We start from the raw sequence: 17,930 nt of genomic DNA on the forward strand, positions 1-17,930 counted from the left end.
ACATTCGGCATAGCCTTAGGTGCGAGTGTACCGTATTTACTCGAATATAAGCCGCACTCGAATCTAAGCCGCATCTGAAAAATGAGGCTAGAAATCAAGGAAAAGAAATTTCCCGAATCTAAGCCGCACCTGAAATTTGAGACTCAAAATTCAAGGGGAGAGAAAAGTTTTAGGCCGCACCTCCAAATCGAAACAAAGTTGGTCCATTGTAATATGAGTCACAATTTAGGTCGAATGGATGATGATACAGCTGCAGTAGTTTGGTGCGAGTCGTAAGCTTAGCAGTTAAGTTTTACCAGGTAGCCACTGCTATTTGTCAGGCGCTCCGTCCGTATTTATACGGGTACCCTTCCTTTTTCACATGCTTCGTCAGGTTTGAATCGATTGCTTAATTTTCTTTGATCTGATAAGTGCCGTTCTCTTTGTTATAGGTTTTTACGTCACTATAAGCTGAAACTGCATTACTGTACTGTGCCATGCATTGTTTGTCGCATTCTGATAATGAGTGTTTACGACCTGTCGCCGTTCGCGGCATGGCTTGCTTTTGTGCACGCCACCGCCGCTAAAAGAAAAAAAAAGAGGAACTGTCTCATTAGCGAAACAATGGCAAGAGACTGCGTATGATAGAAGATGTTCTCAATGAGAGTTTAGCTAAAAATTTTCTCCGTTTGAAAATCTTTGCAGATGCCTCTTTTGTACATTACATGCTGCACAGAAATTAGAGTCATCTTAGATTTAAAAATCTAGTTAATTGCCGTGCTTCATTTCTGACTGTATCACTATTAGGCATAAGAATAATATGAATATAAACGTGACATGATATGTATATTCTTCCGCGTTTGCTGTTGTCTCAAACTAGTTTCGTAGTTTATTAGGCAGACAGGATTTAAATGAGATAGCATCAAACACGAAAGAATACATGGCAAAATGTTTATATTCGTATTATTCTTATGGTGAAGAGAATACTGAATGTGATTCACAATTCATAAAAGTTTCTATTAGCCACCATCTCTTCTCACAGGTAGGAAAAATTTCAGAACGAAGAGTTGGCCATATTGACAAACATCCCAAACAGTCCTGCCAGTCAAATTTTCGTAGTACATTGAAATGCTGCTACATTCGAAGATGAACAGTACGGAATTTGTATTTACTTCGTTGGATAATGTATGAAAATGCAGTGCTCGAAACTCGGGGTGGAGAAAAAAGCTCATCTTCCACCTTTTTTTAAATCTATTTAATGACGCAGAGGTTTTGTCCCCAGTATTTATCTTTGTGCCTGCAAAGCAAACCTGTGTAGCGCTACATATATTCGACGGCAGAAGTTAGTTGAGGCGGCAACTACCAACATTTTTCAGAACTTCCGCTTACTTTGCACTCGATTCTGAGCCGCAGGCGGTTTTTTGGATTACAAAAACCGGAAAAAAAGTGCGGCTTAGATTCGAGTAAATACGGTAGATACTTACGGCACAGTGCTTACCGTGGAGAGTATCTCCTTTTAAATCACTGAAAAGCAGCATGCTATCTGGGTTAGATACTTCAAAATGAAGGTCAGACACACAAACATAGATTTACAACACGTTAGTTCAGGATGCCTATATGTTTATGGGTGTGATGGTGTTGAGATGTTTAGTGCACTTCAAACCTTTGAACACACACAAAAAAAATTCTCTTTACAGTGGCATTACAACGCATTACATGCAAAGGATTAGGGACATTTTGAAGGCAAAGGGTGAAAAGTGGAGATGCAAAAATTAAAGAAAGCACTCTTAAGTGATGGACCAGAGTAAGTGTTATCACATGGGAGGAGAAAAATAAATGACTGAATAATTTTCTCCTACAGTTTCACTACGAAAATAAATTTTTGTTGTCAGGAGCAGCACTCAACAAATTAATCTGTAGTTTGAGCAAGTAACCATATTACTTTTCAGTTTGGCAAAACATTGCCCAGTTTCACTGAAGAAAGCTTATAAAGATACGTTTAGTATCTGCAGCTAAGCATATAGCACCTAAGAGACTTTAAGAGTTTCAGGCAGTTTATCTCTCGTTCAACTATCAATGCAGAAGTCTAGAAATCATTAATAATGTCTCAAATAAGCTAATGGTTCTTACAAAAAAAATTTATTGCATTTTCTGTGGCACTGTATGAGTGCAAAGACATTTCTACAACGGCTCAGTCACCAATTTACTTTCATCAGAGAAGAACTAGTGGACTTGGTTCCGATGAAAGATACAACAGGGGCAGATATTCTTTTGTGTGTGTGTGTGTGTGTGTGTTGGGGAGAATCTCACTTCTGTGGTTACAGATGGCACAGTGGCTATGGTTGGCCATGTCCTAAGAGTGTGAACACTAAGGAAGTGATGAGTGTAGCCACTCATACAACAAATTTCATCTGGGTGATGTGCCATATCACAATGAAATACTCTGGCTAAGTCGAGGCAAAGTCCTTGAGACATTTTTTTGAATGTTGTAGGGAAACAGATGTATCTATGGGCATAAGTGGTATGTCTGTAGTAGAATTGAAAAATGAACAGAGAATCAGAGATTTTGTCTTCCTCTATGACATTATTCACCATATTAATGTTTAGAATTTAACATTGCATGGTAAAAATATGTTAATTTCAGAGATGTATGACCGTGTCCAGAGCTTTAAGATGAAACACTCTTTTTGGAACAGACAGCGAGGAAATAGGATCATTGCTCATTTATCTACATTGTCATCTTTAACAGTAGGTGCAGAGCAGAATTTTGAACAGTGTCAAAATGGACTGATTTATCTTCTACCTAAATTTGAGATTAATTTCCACAATTTTGGAAAGTTAAATGTCTTCTCTCTTCCCTTTTCATTTGATGTCAACAATGTGTTACAACTTCTAGACCTACAGTGTCAAGCAGCTGTGAGATAAGTTTCACAACAAAACTGAACTGACTGACTCTTTCATCAATTATTGGTAAAATGAAAACACACAAAACACTGGTGTAATGTTCTATAATATTTATTCTACAAACCAGTGCTCGGCTGTTATGCCATCATCAGGTACAAAGGTAAATATCTTTGTACCTGATGATAGTGTGAAATAAATAGTAAATATTGTAGAATATTACACCAGTGTGTTTTTTTTTCCATAATACCAAAATTAGTCTTGCAGGCTTTACAAGAATTTTCCTCAACATAAATTTCCATGACTTTACAAGTCCACAGCTCTGATTATGTCGATGTTCGGATCTACATACTTTTGCAAGCAACTTTTTTCAACACTGAAGAGAATGAAATCCACCCATAGAAGCTCACTGAAAGAATTCAGCTGAAAACCTTGTCTTCAAATTCGCAGTGCTCAAAAAGTACCAATATTGATGCTTTAGTTAAAAGTTAAATAAGTAATATTCATTGACATTTTTTGGTTTTATGTTTGTTTAAATAAAATGGTCATGAAAAATGAGTTTGTCAATTTAAATTTCGTCTTGTAACAGCATTCATCACAGAGTTGCATTACTCATAAAAAATATAATTTTTTTTGTACATAGCTGCCCCATGTTCTTCACTTCATCAATATATTAAAGAGCTATTTCAACTCACTGTTGTTTCTCATTACTACAACAGTCTTAAAAAATAAATTTGCCATTAAATGCATTAGTGAACCATCGTGAAATGATAAATTTCCATATAAGATGATATTAATGGCTGTAGATGTAAGGCTTGGTGCAAAGCTATCTTGTTCCAAACCCACCCTCCCTCCCTTCACCACCCTTTCCCCATCATATGACACCATAAGCCAGCTGGTTGTTCACTCTGTGGTGTGAGCGTGGGCCAGCTGACACAAACAGATCGGTGAACAAACCTGATTTAAATTATCTTCTGCAAGTTTTAATGTTTCAGTCAGTTGTGTTTGAGAGCTCTATGTGGAAAGAGATCTATGTGGAAGAATCTAGAAATAAGTTCTTTTTCTTTACCTACAATGTGCAAAGTTAGAAGAATTTGTTCAAGCCAAGTTTGGGGTGTATGCTGAAATGCTAAAAATGAGTGAGTTTTATCAGTTCACTAACTCATTAGAGTAACTTAAAAGCTGTGTTTTCTGCATAACACTGTGTGAATGCTATACAATTACACTTAATGGGGTCTGTGTCACAAAAAAAACTTTCCTGCAAGAAAGATAAATGGATGGGAAGAAGCCATGGAGGAAGGGTGGGTCAGCTGTGCTCAATACATCAACAGAATTAATGGAACCAAAAAGCAGCAATAGGAGAGGATCAGATAAAGGCAAGTTGGAGGATTTGTGAAACAGTATACCAGCAACAAGCGATTAAACATTGCAGAAAGGTACCATCCACTAATTTCACTCATCAACATAAAATAAAACTAACTGGGCGATACTTCACCTTCATGTTAAAGTATTAAAAATTGGCACATGAACAGAGTTACTGATATGACTAGTGGCAAAATATAGTGCTTTGAGACAAATCTCACTGAACTCCCACCAAACAGTAACAGATGTATATATGTTACACACTAACGTGGTGATTACAATGCAGGAACTCGCATCACTGATGGCGTAATATACATGCCAAGCTTGGTGGTTCGGCTGTCATTGGATACATGTGATTTTTGCTTCCACATACTGAGGCAAAGCAACTGCTACATGAGGGACATTTTAGAACTCTAAGCACTGTTCTTCTTTTGTGACAACTCCACATACCATATTTCAACAGGAAGGTGTGTGGTTGCAGGTGTTGAGAAAAATCTAAAGCTGCAGAGTACTGTCCTCTTGCAATGCCAACAGGTAGCTCTATTTCTCTGGTCTGCAATTTACATGACATATTGCCCATAGAACATGCCTGGGATATGGTTGGTCAGCAATTTGTTCATCAAGGCCCCTCAACAATCCCTGTTAATGCATTGTCGACTTGTGTGGAAGATTTTCCCCCACACACATGCACCCTCCCTCTGCACACCATTGGTCATGGGAGTGCTACATCAATCTTATCTCCCCAACATCCTTACTAGCTTTCCCTTCTCTCCTTTTTCTTTCTAGAAGCATCTATTTTGCCTCAGGTTCTCCTCATGACATGACTTGCCCACTGAAATGTTAGTGTTTAGACCTGGACCAATGTATCCTTTACACTTATTTTATTTCATGTGTATGAGGTCTGTTCAAAACATTCCAGAACATTCGCAATTTCGCGCCAATGGTGCGTTGGAGTGAAATGCAGCTGGCATCCCTGCAAATGTCTGTGTTTAGTGTGTAACTGCTGGAGTTTCATTGTATGTCCGCTAGTTATTGTTCAGTGCTGTATTTAGTAGAACGTTGTGTCACTGAGTTTGGGAATTTTGAAATGGCAGACTTAGAGGAGCAAGGTGCCTGCATTAAGTTTTCCATGAAACTCAAGAAAAGCTTTACAGAGGCACACCAAATGATGCAGGAAGGCTACGGTGATGAGTGCTTAAGCTGTACTTGGTGTTACAAATGATTCACATGGTTTACAAATGGCTAGACGGAAGTTAAGGATGACCCGCATTCAGGACATCCTTCGAAGTCTACCGACAACACTCATGTCAGGAACATCAACAAAATTGTACGTGCCAACTGAAGACTGACTGACAGAGACTATAGAAGAATGTAACATTTCAGTTGGATCACGTCATGAAATCTTGACACAGCGGCCTGGAATGCATCATGTTGCTGCCTAGGTCATCCCATGGCTCATGAGTCAAGACCAGGAAGACCTTTGTCTTGCAATCTTTGAAGAGCTTTGTGGATTGCACAAATGAGAATGAGATGTTCCTTAAGAAGATCATAACTGGTGATGATACGTGTGTCTACAGTTATGATGAAATCAAGGTTCAGTCTTCACAATGTGCCGGAAAAGGTTCTCCAAGAAACACACAAACACACACACACAAATGGTACTATTGAGATGTGTTGCGATGCCTATAAGAAAATGTGACAAGAAAACGGCCTGAAATGAGGTGAGACACTTCATAGTTCTTTTATCATGACAATATACCTGCACATTCATGCCTCTTGGTGTGTGATTGTTGCACAAAAAATGAAATCACTGTGCTGCCTCATCCTCCATACTCTCCAGTCCTGGCCCTGCAGACTTTTTTTTCCCAAAGTTGAAAACCGCATTGAAAGGACAAAGATTTACAACAATAGGCAAGATAAAAGAAAATTTGCGGACAGCGCTTTGCATGATCCAGAAAGAGGAGTACCAAGACTGCTTCCGGAAGTGGAAATGGTGTTGGGAGCAGTGTATTAACTGTGGAGTAGAATATTTCGAAGGAGACCATACACAATAAATAAAAGGTAAGTGTAGAAAAATTTTGTGGGCAAAGTTTCACGATTTTCTGAACATAGCTCATAATATTTCTATTTCTTTGTTTTCAATTCGGTATACAACTTTTCATGTCCCTTTTTGTCACTGACTTTTTCCCTGTTTGTTAAAGGTGTGGTCTGTTACCCTTAAACAAGGGTAGGAATTATAAAGAATTAAATATGTTTTCTACTGTAGGAGAGGGAGAGCAATCTTTATATGAAACCAGAAAGTCCAGTACCACTTTTTTAGATGATTTTTGTTTGGGCATTAATTTCCTGCTGCTTGCAGTTTTTGATCATCTGACATGACACACACAGATAATGGCAAGGGTAAGACCTGGGGGAATTACCAGGCATATGGGGGTGAGGATGCATGAGAAGATATAGGAGATGGACAGGTGTCTGATGTGGTATATAAGGTATGGAAAGCCAACCAGTAGAAAGTAAGTGTGAACTCATGGAACAACAATGGAAGTAAATACTCATTTGCTGGTAGAGGAGCAAAGAAGTGGAACAGTTTACCAGATGATATACTCAGTTCATTTCAAGGAAGTGTTAATACATGTAATATCCTATTTAAAAGCAGTGAAACACCAAATGTTGTGGAAAACAGGATACCGGTAAGAAACTTCCTGATAAATCAAAAATGTGTGCTGGAGTGCAGCTTAGTTGGTAAAGCAATTTCCTACAAAAGCGCGCGCGCGCTCAGGACTTGAACCCTGGACCTCTGCCTTTCGTAGGAAATTGCTCTACCAACTAAGCTGCACTCCAGCACACATTTTTAATTTATCAGGAAGTTTCTTACCGGTATCCTGTTTTCCACAACATTTGGTGTTTCACTGCTTTTAAATAGGATATTACATGTATTAACACTTCCTGGAAATGAACTGAGTATATCATCTGGTAAAACTGTTCCACACACACACACACACACACACACACACACACACACACACACACACACACACACACACACACACACACACACATATACACACCACAGCAAAATGAAAAATTCATTCAGGATACAGGTAAATTTAGTTTTATCTATTGCACAGTAAATTACTGAATAAATATAATACACATATAATGTAGTCACATTCACCATCTTGGCAACAGTCATATTTGTGATAAAATAAAAATTATCTGTCTATAAAGTGAAATTTCCTGTTGCTGGAAGAAATGCTTTACGAGCTGTGAATTTGTGAGATTATGAGTAGACCAGCCCACTTCATCGCTTCATTAAGTTATCCGAAAATTTCCTGTAGTTCAGCTGGGCTATTTACAAACAGCACAATGTCACCTGCAAATCTCAGGACACACAATAAATGTCCCATTGATGATATGGATAAAAGTATTATTAGACAGAAGTGTTTGCAGTCTTATGAACAATATAAATAAAAACAAACTGTGTGAAAATTCCACAGCTTGTGTACCATGGCACTGGATTTCAAGGCTAGCATGGAAACTGAGAAGAACTGTTCTGTATATGTGATTTCGTTTTAAAAGGTGTGAGAATAAATGAGTCAAAGTGTGCACAAGATGAGTGTTTCAAAAGGCAATCTACATTAGATTTAAAAAAAAAAATTGAAGCATCAGGATCAAAGCAGTCCATAGTTTATTCAGATGACATGCATATTTATTCACATTACACTATGAATTGTTTTCAATGTGTAGATGGGCTATGCAGGTATTAACATACAGGTATGAAGGGTGTGACAGTATTTCACTTGTAAGAATACTGGTGTGTACACTATTGCTATGTCCCCTCCATGTTTCTTGGGAACAAGTTCTACAAGTGCTGCCAGCCTGGTCAGGTCTTCAGGCCTCTTTTCTTAGTAGTAGATGAGACTGGACTACACAATTACTACTGATTTGGATGGAAAGCAAAATCTGGAACAAGAGTCCCAAGCACTGACTAAATATTTTTTACACTAATGTATTATACTCTGGATTGTCTTTGTAACTTTATTACTGTTACTTAATGCACGAGAGAGAAAATGTTAGGAAACAGAGGCTAATGATGAATAATACCTGATATCGACTACAGCTTCCAACTTTAATTGCAACTCGACCATAATCTGAAACAGGGCGGCGTTCGTTTTCGCTTGAAACAGGTCTTTTCTCTAGTACTATGTTATCTGGTACTAGTGGCAACAATTCCCATGTATTGTTTTCACGATCATAGCAAATTCTTTGGAGAAGTTTGTTTTTTTCATCAGGAGGAATGAAATTTTCAATGATCAAATATTTCACCTTCAGTTCCCTGCAAATAAAAAAATCAATCAAGAATTATGTGATAAATATTCTACACTAATTTGTAAATGGCTTTTTGATTTTGTTATTTTTCTTTCAAAAAATATTTGGTTGCAAGCTTCTCTTCTGTCACACAAGAAATAAAACCCTCAAAGAAAGTAATACATTATGGTTTTCGTATACAGAACAGCAGCCTATGTTCAAGATATGATAGAAGTATTTTACTCTTACAGATTATTTTACTTTTTCTGGAAATAAGTACAGTTAAAACATCTGTTAAAAATGAATTCATGCTCAACATAACAATATATAAGACATGGTATGATACTTTGAACAACAAGACATGGTATGATACTTTGAACAACAGCAACAACAACAACAACAACAACAACAACATAGCTGGAGGATCCTTTATTTTGATTGATGACAATTATGTATTTCTTAGGAACACACACATACGCGCGCGCGCGCCCACACACACACACACACACACACACACACACACACACACACACACACACACACACACACACACACAATACCCACAAATGTGTACACATGCAAAACAATTATTTACATGATGATATACGATGCGAAAAAGACCTAATCTTATTGACTTACTTTAACAAAAGATCTTGTTCCATCTGAAGCTCACGCCTTTCTCTATTATATTCTTCAGCAACATCTTTTATTTCCTGTTTGACATCAGTCATCTTAGCAAACAGTTTTGTTAATTTCAATGTTTTAAACTCAACTTCATGTACAAGATTCTCATATGTAACTCTTATGTCATAAGCAGTATCTGCCTGTTCTTCAAGTTTTTGTCTCATTTCTACTTCTTTTTTCTGGAACGAACAAGAATTCAATTACACTTAGTACTGTACATTAATAACATCTCTTCATGTATAATCCCTGGTCTACCTGTTAATCCTCCGACATCACAGCCAATTCAAATGCCAGTTTCAATGTGTAGTATAATTCTCACACACATGAAATTATGTTTTTGGTTTATTTCAATGAAAATTTTGTTATAACTGATTATAAATAATACCTTGACTATGACCAACATGTAGTTAAGGATTTGCTTCAATACATTTGTAAGGTACCAAGAGAGTGTCTATGTGAATGAAAATTTGATACAAACTGCTATTAGGATTGAAACCAGCAAAATAGCCTGCTACTGTCTGGATACTTTTACAAGGCATCCTTTCAGTATTGTACTTTCTGAGCTCTCCACTTGCCTAAAAATCCAGCTAAAGATCTTGCAAAATTTTATGAGCCTAGGTGATCAATTTTTTGACCTTATTAAGTAGTGTCGCACTACACTGGTACTTCACCACTGTGAGTTGGAGGGTTGCACGATGAGTTATCTACACTTGATCCATTGCAACACTAATTACTTTTAATTACTGTCTCCTGACTATAGAGTGACACTCACGATAGCTGCATAACACCCCCTCCCCTTTTTTTTTTGAGAGTGCTTGTCTGGTAAGCTACTGGTTGGTTGTATTGGGAATAAGAAATCGAAGTACAAGGCCAGTCAGTCACTTGTTGTCAATGCAAGTATAAAGAATGGTGTTACTAACCACAAGTATATGCCATCTCGGCATTTTACCATGGCATAAGGAAAATACTCAAGTAGAGATGCCCAGAGCATTGACAATGCTAAGATGTGAAAGAACTGTCACAAAATGTAAAAATAGGCACAAATCAAGCTATCATGTACATCAGAGGAAGATAAGAGGGCCCTAGGGGCTCAACTGAGGCAATTGGCAACACTCCCCCAAATTATGTCTAACTCCCAGTCAACAAGAGACATTTGAAACAATCATACTCTTCTAAACAGATAAAAGAGAAGATAAGTAGAGGATGCAACATGACTGCTTGACCCTGTCAGTATAGCACTGAGGCATTCTGTGCTGGCCAGATAAGAGACGAGAGAGATCCACGCAGTAATGTTAAATTTTGGAGTGCCTGGGGCATCCATTGTACTGGTTGTCTGAACATGAGCTGCACTAGTATTTGAAGTGTGTTACTTATCTGAGGAGTTGTATCACATAAACCATGTGAAGTACTGAGAAGCACCATACATACTTTTTAACAGCACAAAGTGCTGAACATTTCAAAACCAGACATTTAATGCTACCATGTAAATTTCTGAAGTATCATATGGTGAAGCACATGGTAGTGGAGATATTAACCAAGGTTGAGACAGTAACAATCAAAGGTTTCAGATTTTTTTTATATAAAAAGGAGGATGAAACCTATCTTCTGAGGTGCCTACTTTTGTTGACAACACTATACTGAGACAGTAAAACATATATTATATAAATTTAATCAAACAGCTGTTCAATTAACCAAAGACAGCTACACCTAACAGCAAAATGACTTCTGCTAGCATAATACTTTACACAACACACATTGATTGTAGAACGTAAGTTCTACATAATTTATCATGTTACTTTGGACAAACTGATGTTTCAGTAATTAAAACTGCCCTTAATTCAAATTCTGAAAGGAGAGGTTAATTTCCATTAGAAAGGTGTGTCACTTTGTTAGTAATAAATTTTAGGCACTGTCGATCTAGTCAAACTGTGCAATCATGCTAATTATAATTTTATTAATTGTAGGTGCAGTATCCACTGCACATCTTGAATTAATCAGCAAGAAAGTGTCTGTCCCCTCATGTGATTATATTTTAGCCAGCAGTAAAGATATGGGTAGGGGGGGGGGGGGGGGGGGAGGGGGAACACTGCTGGGGCAAAATCTGAGGCTGGTAACAGGTAACTGTTTTAACCCCAGCCTGAGAGTATTTACGGGCCAGCTTGACACTCCAGAAGTGACAATTTTCAACCACGCTAGGGGCAGGAGGTGAGTTAACCTGCGAGGCGAATGAATCACACATTTCAGCTGGAACACAGAATTATTCCTGTGTGTACCCTCAGCATTTGTAAAGATTTCACTGTTGAAGCCCGCTGGGATTATAAACTACTTGATGGTGTCATGGACATTTCTGATTTCTCAGGAGTAGTTTTGAGCACTTTGAGTTTTCCAAGAATTAACCAGTCAGGACTAGAATTTATTTGCTGTTTGACAAATGGTCGGGGACTTCTGTTTAGCCACAGTTGGGACTTCTCTGTATTTCATTCTTAGTTTGCTAAACATTGATTTACTCTCGAGCATCAGTACTAAGAACTTATAAATTTTGCACTGTTATGCACACTGTATGGGGATTCACAAGCTAGTCTTTGGAGCAGAGCATTTCATTCTAAGCACATTTGCTACAGGACTTTGCTCTTAATATCAATTTAGGCTCCCAATAGGCATCACGTGAACAGTGTTTGTTAAATATGACTAAATAAACTTTCAGTTTCATTATAAACAGAGTTTTTCTCAGCTACAGTAATCTATAGAACTTTTCACTTCATTTTTGTTTATTTGTGCACTTTTACAGGAAATCTGATACTGTTTACTCATTAACTGAATTAAAAGCAATGAGTGCAACCAAACACACTAGACAACAAAGCCATAGCTAGAGCTTGGTTACATTCCAGTTCAGCCGTATTCCAAGTGACAATATCAGTAGTTGCAGTTATTAACTGTGTGGTAGTGCCACACAGTGACTTACATAGTTTGGACTCAGTAAATTGCATACATTTTACTACCATTTTATTACTGAATATGGACTGGGTGTTTATACTAGTCATTTGCTTGCAAAGTTAGTGAATGTGGTGCAACACTGAAAACATTTTATTTTTCAAGGAATCAAAATTACAACTCCGGGTGGACAAATCCCGTCTTAATTTAAATGTGTACTGCTTTGTGCACATCACTTTAGAATATGTGCTGGTCCTACAAAATGCAAGGAAGTGCCAATCTGTCCACACACAACTTCAGAAGATCAAAAAGGAACCCTTTGAGTTTACTGTCCCATTGATGGTGATGACTTTCAGAGGTGAAATACTTGCATGGACCAAGCAATGAAAGAGAAGGATAATGCTTATAGCCTTGTTGGAAAAACCAACCTCCTGATTACCTGCAGTGATTTAGGCAAATCACAGCCTACTAAGGTACATATCTGAACCCCACTCTTCTAGGGAAATTTGTCCTGTGTCCTAACCACTGTGCTACCCTGTTCAGCAGCAGAGTTCTGCATGTCTGGGCACATCTATTCCAACCTGTGTGCTGTAGGTGACACGTACGTTGCACACTAGTGAATTTTGATTCGACACTAATACATGCCAGCAATGAACTGCACACCCATTAGGTTCTTATTTGGTTGGTTTAAAGGCGGGAGAAGGGACCAAACTATGAGGTCATCGGTCCTTGTTCCTAATGAAACAATGCAACAAGTGTGAGGATAAAATGGATGAAACATATAACAGAAAACAGAAAGAAAGGAAAAGCCACAAGAACAAAGGGAAGGCAATGAACACTAAAAAGAGGACAAGAAAACAACAGAGAGATGCTAGAAACAGAACAGAGTAAAACATGAAAGCAGATTACAGTGGCTGGCCAAACACAAGAATAAAAAGGGAAAGCCAGCCACTCTGCAACACATTAAAACCACCACCCTAAAATCACTAGGGTGGATGACACAGAGGGAACAAGGGCATGCGCTAAAACATACATACAAGTATAAAACACACTCTTACGGATCAAACGTAAAACTAAAGCTGCTGTGGAGGCATTGTCACCCAACACCAAAGGCAGGGTGTTGGGAAAGTTAAAAGTCTGCCCACAGAGCGGGCTAAAAGTGGGCAGTCCAGCAAGAGGTGGACGACTGTCATTTGGGAGCCACAGCGACACTGAGGTGGGTCCTCGTGACGGAGTAGGTAACGATGCGTTAGCCACATATGGCCAATGCGGAACGACAAAGCACAACTGATGCCCTGCAAGAGGGCCTGCATGGAAGACTTCCACACATTCAGTCTCCTTAATGACACACAGTTTGCTGTGTGTGTGCTGTTATGCCATTCCGTCTCCCAAAACCGGAAAACCCTGTGGTGTAAGACAGAATACACGTCAGCTTCGGAGATGCCTATCTCCAGAAGCAGTTTCCGCGTCGCCTGTTTGGCCAGCCTGTTGGCAAGTTCGTTGCCGGGGATTCCGACGTGCCCTGGGGTCCACACAAACACCACGGAACGGCGGGATTGTTACAGGGCATAGATGGACTCCTGAATGGACGCTACCAGAGGGTGGCGAGGGTAGCACTGGTCGATAGCTTGTAGGTTGCTCAATGAGTCAGTACTCTGGAGAAATGATCCGCCAGGGCACAAGCACACATACTCAAGAGTCAGAGATATGGCCGCCAGCTCTGCAGTGAAAACACTGCAGCCCAACTGGCAAGGCGTGCTGCTCAATATGTCCTCCATGAACATATGCGAAGCCTACATGACCATCAGCCATTGAGCCATCTGTGTAAACTGCTTCAGAGCCCTGGAACACGTCAAGAATCAAGAGGAAGTGACAGCGGAGAGCAGCAGGGTTAACGGGGTTCTTAGGGTTGTGCAAAAGGTCCAGACGAAGTTGCAGCTGAGGTGTACACCATGGAGGCATACGTGAATGGACTGCAAGTAGAGGTGGTAAAGGGAAGGACTGGGCCGCCAATGCGGGAGACGGACTGCCGCAGGCAGGAAAAGGAGACGGTAATTCAGATGCTCAGGGGAACTATGGATGTGTGCTGCGTAACTGGTGAGCAGTTGCGCACGTCTGATCTGCAGTGGAGGGACACCAGCCTCCACCAATACTCTGGTCACCAGACTCGTCCTAAAAGCTCCTGTCGCTAATCGAACCCCACAGTGATGCACAAGGTCGAGTAAATGCAATGCTGAAGGCGCTGCCAAACCATAAACCACACTCCCATAGTCAATTCGAGATTGGACAAGGGCTCTGTAGAGCTGCTGCAGCAGTGTACAGTGATCTGCACCCAAATTGGTGTTGCTCAGGCAACGGAGGGCATTGAGGTACTGCCAGCACTTCTGCTTAAGCTGATGTAGATGAGGGAGTCAAATCAATTGAGCATCGAAAGTCAGTCCTAGGAATTGATATGTCTCCACTGCAGTGAGTGGATCATCATTGAGGTAAAGTGCGGGTTCCAGATGAACGGTATGATGTTGACAGAAGAGCATGACACATGATTTTGCAGCTGAAAACTGGAAGCCATGGGCTAGAGCCCACGACTGCATCTTGTGGATGGCTTGGAAGCGCCACTCAGCAGCAGCAGCAGCAGCAGCAGCAGAGTACAAAATGCAGAAGTTGTCTGCATACAGAGAAGGTGAGACGGAGGGCCTGACAGCTGCTGCTAGACCATTAATGGCCACAGAAATAGAGAGAGAATACAGAGCCCTGCAGGAATCCATTCTCCTGGATACAGATGGAACTATGGGAGTCATCAACTTGGACACGGAAAGTATGGAGCAACTGAAAGTTTTGGATAAAAATCGGGTGTGGTCCTTGGAGACCCCACTCATACAATGTGTCAAGGATATGATGTTGCCAAGTCGAGTCGTATGTTTTACGTAAGTCAAAAAACACGGCAATCAGGTGTTGCCATCTGGAAAAGGCTGTTCGGATGGCAGACTCGATGGACACAAGATTATCAGTGATAGAGTGACCCTGGCGGAAGCCGCCCTGGAGCCAGCAGGCCACGTGACTTCAGGACCCAACCCAACCACCGACATACCATATTCAAAATATCCACGGGTATGCTGCCGGTCTATAGTGTCCAACGGGCACAATATTTCGGCGATCATACATGTCGCCATCATCAGGTGAACTGACGGACTGAGCTCCTGTGAACGTGCCGGCACGGAGATCCGTACGCTATGGCTGCTCAGAGGGAACTGGGTTCGGTCGCGGCGGCGGCCGATTTAAATGCCCTCCGCCCGCGGCGCACTCCCTCCGCCGTCCGCGCCCCGCGCCACGGTCGCGCGGTGGAACAGATTGCGACGGCGTCTGAATGTTATGGCTCTGTCCGCCGTGGTCGTCACAACTATACGTTTGCTCGATTTACTCTTGATTAACCCGATCGCTGGTTCCCAAGCCTTGCTAAGATTATAGCCACAGTCACGGTTTATGAGGTCGTCATTGGTGCGAATTTCGATGGCCCCTCTAACAACGCTGTCCCAGTATCTCGACGTCTGTACCAGAATCCTCGTGCGGTCATACTCCATGGCGTGATTTTCCGACAAAATCACCTGATGATGGTGACATGTATGATCGCCGAAATATTGTGTGGACACTATAGACCGGCAGCATACCCGTGGATATTTTGATTATCAAATACGCCGGGAGAAACTCAAGAATCACGACATACCATATGTTCCAGCAGCTTACAAAGAACGTTGGTGAGGCTATTGGGCTGATAGCTATCGACATCAAGTGGGTTGTTACTGGGTCTGAGCACAGGAATGATGGTGCTCTCCCGCCACCGCGATGGAAAGATGCCACTGCACGAGAGCCAGTTGAAGATGACAAGAAGATGTCACTTGTAGTCAAATGAGAGATGTTTAATTGTCTAGCTGTGAATGCGATCAGGACCACAAGCTGCGTCGGGGCAATGTGCAAGGGCACTGAGGAGCTCCCACTCTGTAAATGGGGCGTTATAGGATTCACCGCAGTGTGTAGTGAATGAGAGGACTTTCCCTTCCAGCCGCATGTTTGAGTGTGCAAAAGGCCCAATGCAGAGGCTCAAGCAGAGTGCTCAGCAATCATGTTTGCGTCAGTACATAACTCACCATTTGTGGTAACACTGGGGACAGCTGTTGGGGCCTGGTACTCGAAAAGACGTTTGATCTTTGCCCAGACTTGGGAAGGTGACGTGTGGCACCCAATGGTGGAGACCTATCTCTCCCAACACTCCTCCTTCGGTTGTTTGATAAGGTAGCGAACACGGGCACGGAGCCGTTTAAAGGCTATGAGGTGCTCCAGGGAAGGATGCTGCTTATGTTGCTGCAGAGCTCGCCAATGCTCCTTAATTGTTTCAGTGACTTCCGGTGACCACCAAGGGACTGCCTTACACCTCGGGCACCCTAAACAGTGAGGGATCGCGTTTTCTGCTGCAGAAACAATTGTGATAGTCTCCTGCTCAACCATCACATCGAAGTTACCGTGAGGGGGAGATTCAGTGGTGACAGCAGAGGTGAAAGTTCCCCAGTCCGCCTTGTTCAAAGCCCATTTGGGCAGGCGTCCATGTGCCTGATGCTGGGGCAGTGATAGGAAGATGGGGAAGTGGTTACTACCACACAGGTCGTTATGTGCTCTCCAGTGGATAGATGGGAGAAGTCCTGGGCTGCAAATTGATAAATCAATGGCCGAATAACTACTATGAGCCATACTGAAATGTGTGGCGGCCCCAGTATTTAAGTGGCAGAGGTCGAATTGCGACAGTAAAGTTTCGACATCTCTGCCTCGGCCAGTAAGCATAGTACCACCCCCCAAGGGGTTGTGGGCATTAATATCTCCCAGAAGTAGGAAAGGTTTAGGGACTTAATCAGTGTAGCTAATACATTCAGGGGTACTGGAGGAAGATATACATTGCTGACAGTTATTTCCTGCGTCGTCTTTATTCTGACAGCCACAGCTTCAAGAGGGGTTTGAAGGGGCACATGTTCACTACAGACCGAGTTTAGGACATAAACGCAAACTCCACCTTGTAATGGATCTGGGAGATGTGTTATTTTCTACCGGATTTGTCGATACCAAATCTAATGAGGGAGGCTGTAATTGTTTTCTTATATTTTTGACAGAATATTTTTTTTGTGAATTGTAATTTGCCTTATTTTATGCTAATTTGCTTGTATGTTAGAGAGTGACAGCATATTGATTAATATTAGTAGATGTGACGAAGAATATCAAAGAGACTGGTTACAAGTGGAAGCTTGTATGTTGTGTGAAATGTCTTTGACGCTGGAGTCGTCTTTGACCGCAGTCAGTCGGCAGTGAACTGTCGGTGTGTGTGACGGAGGAATAATTTGCAGGTCGCCATTATAATAATTTGCAAGTGAACAGGAAAAATGAATTATGTTACTACTTTTTTATTTAAACATCAAGAAGGAACCATATTCGAAGAAATGGTATTTGAAGCACCAAAAATGAGGCAAACGCATTGAACCAGGTCATTTCTGCAGCCGACGAAACAGCATTGTGGAATCATACTTTCAGTAGACGACTGAAGCCAACACAGAAAAGTCAAATATCATCTTATAAACATTTCACGGAAAAGTGAGTACTGTCACGAAATATGCTAAATTCAAGTATATAAAAATAGTGAGCATGTTTCAACCTGTTACTCAATTATAGTCACTATGGTTAGGGCAGTGGTCCGCATTGCTGGGAACCAGGTTTCCTGGAGGGCAATG

At 40.9% G+C, this 17,930-nt stretch overlaps 1 protein-coding gene across 1 annotated transcript in view; it reads right to left on the reverse strand.

The window, feature by feature from the left end:
* LOC124721424 (kinesin-like protein KIF3B) overlaps window positions 1–17,930 on the reverse strand; it is a 153,247-nt gene that overhangs the window by 13,262 nt on the left and 122,055 nt on the right. Inside the window, exons 13-14 of the mRNA XM_047246399.1 lie at window positions 9,190–9,413; window positions 8,347–8,578 (exon numbers count right to left, since the gene is read on the reverse strand). Of these exons, the coding sequence (XP_047102355.1) occupies window positions 8,347–8,578; window positions 9,190–9,413 (456 nt within the window). The remainder of the gene's footprint in view (window positions 1–8,346; window positions 8,579–9,189; window positions 9,414–17,930) is intronic.

Source organism: Schistocerca piceifrons, chromosome X, assembly GCF_021461385.2.
Source record: "Schistocerca piceifrons isolate TAMUIC-IGC-003096 chromosome X, iqSchPice1.1, whole genome shotgun sequence".
NCBI lineage: Eukaryota > Metazoa > Arthropoda > Insecta > Orthoptera > Acrididae > Schistocerca > Schistocerca piceifrons.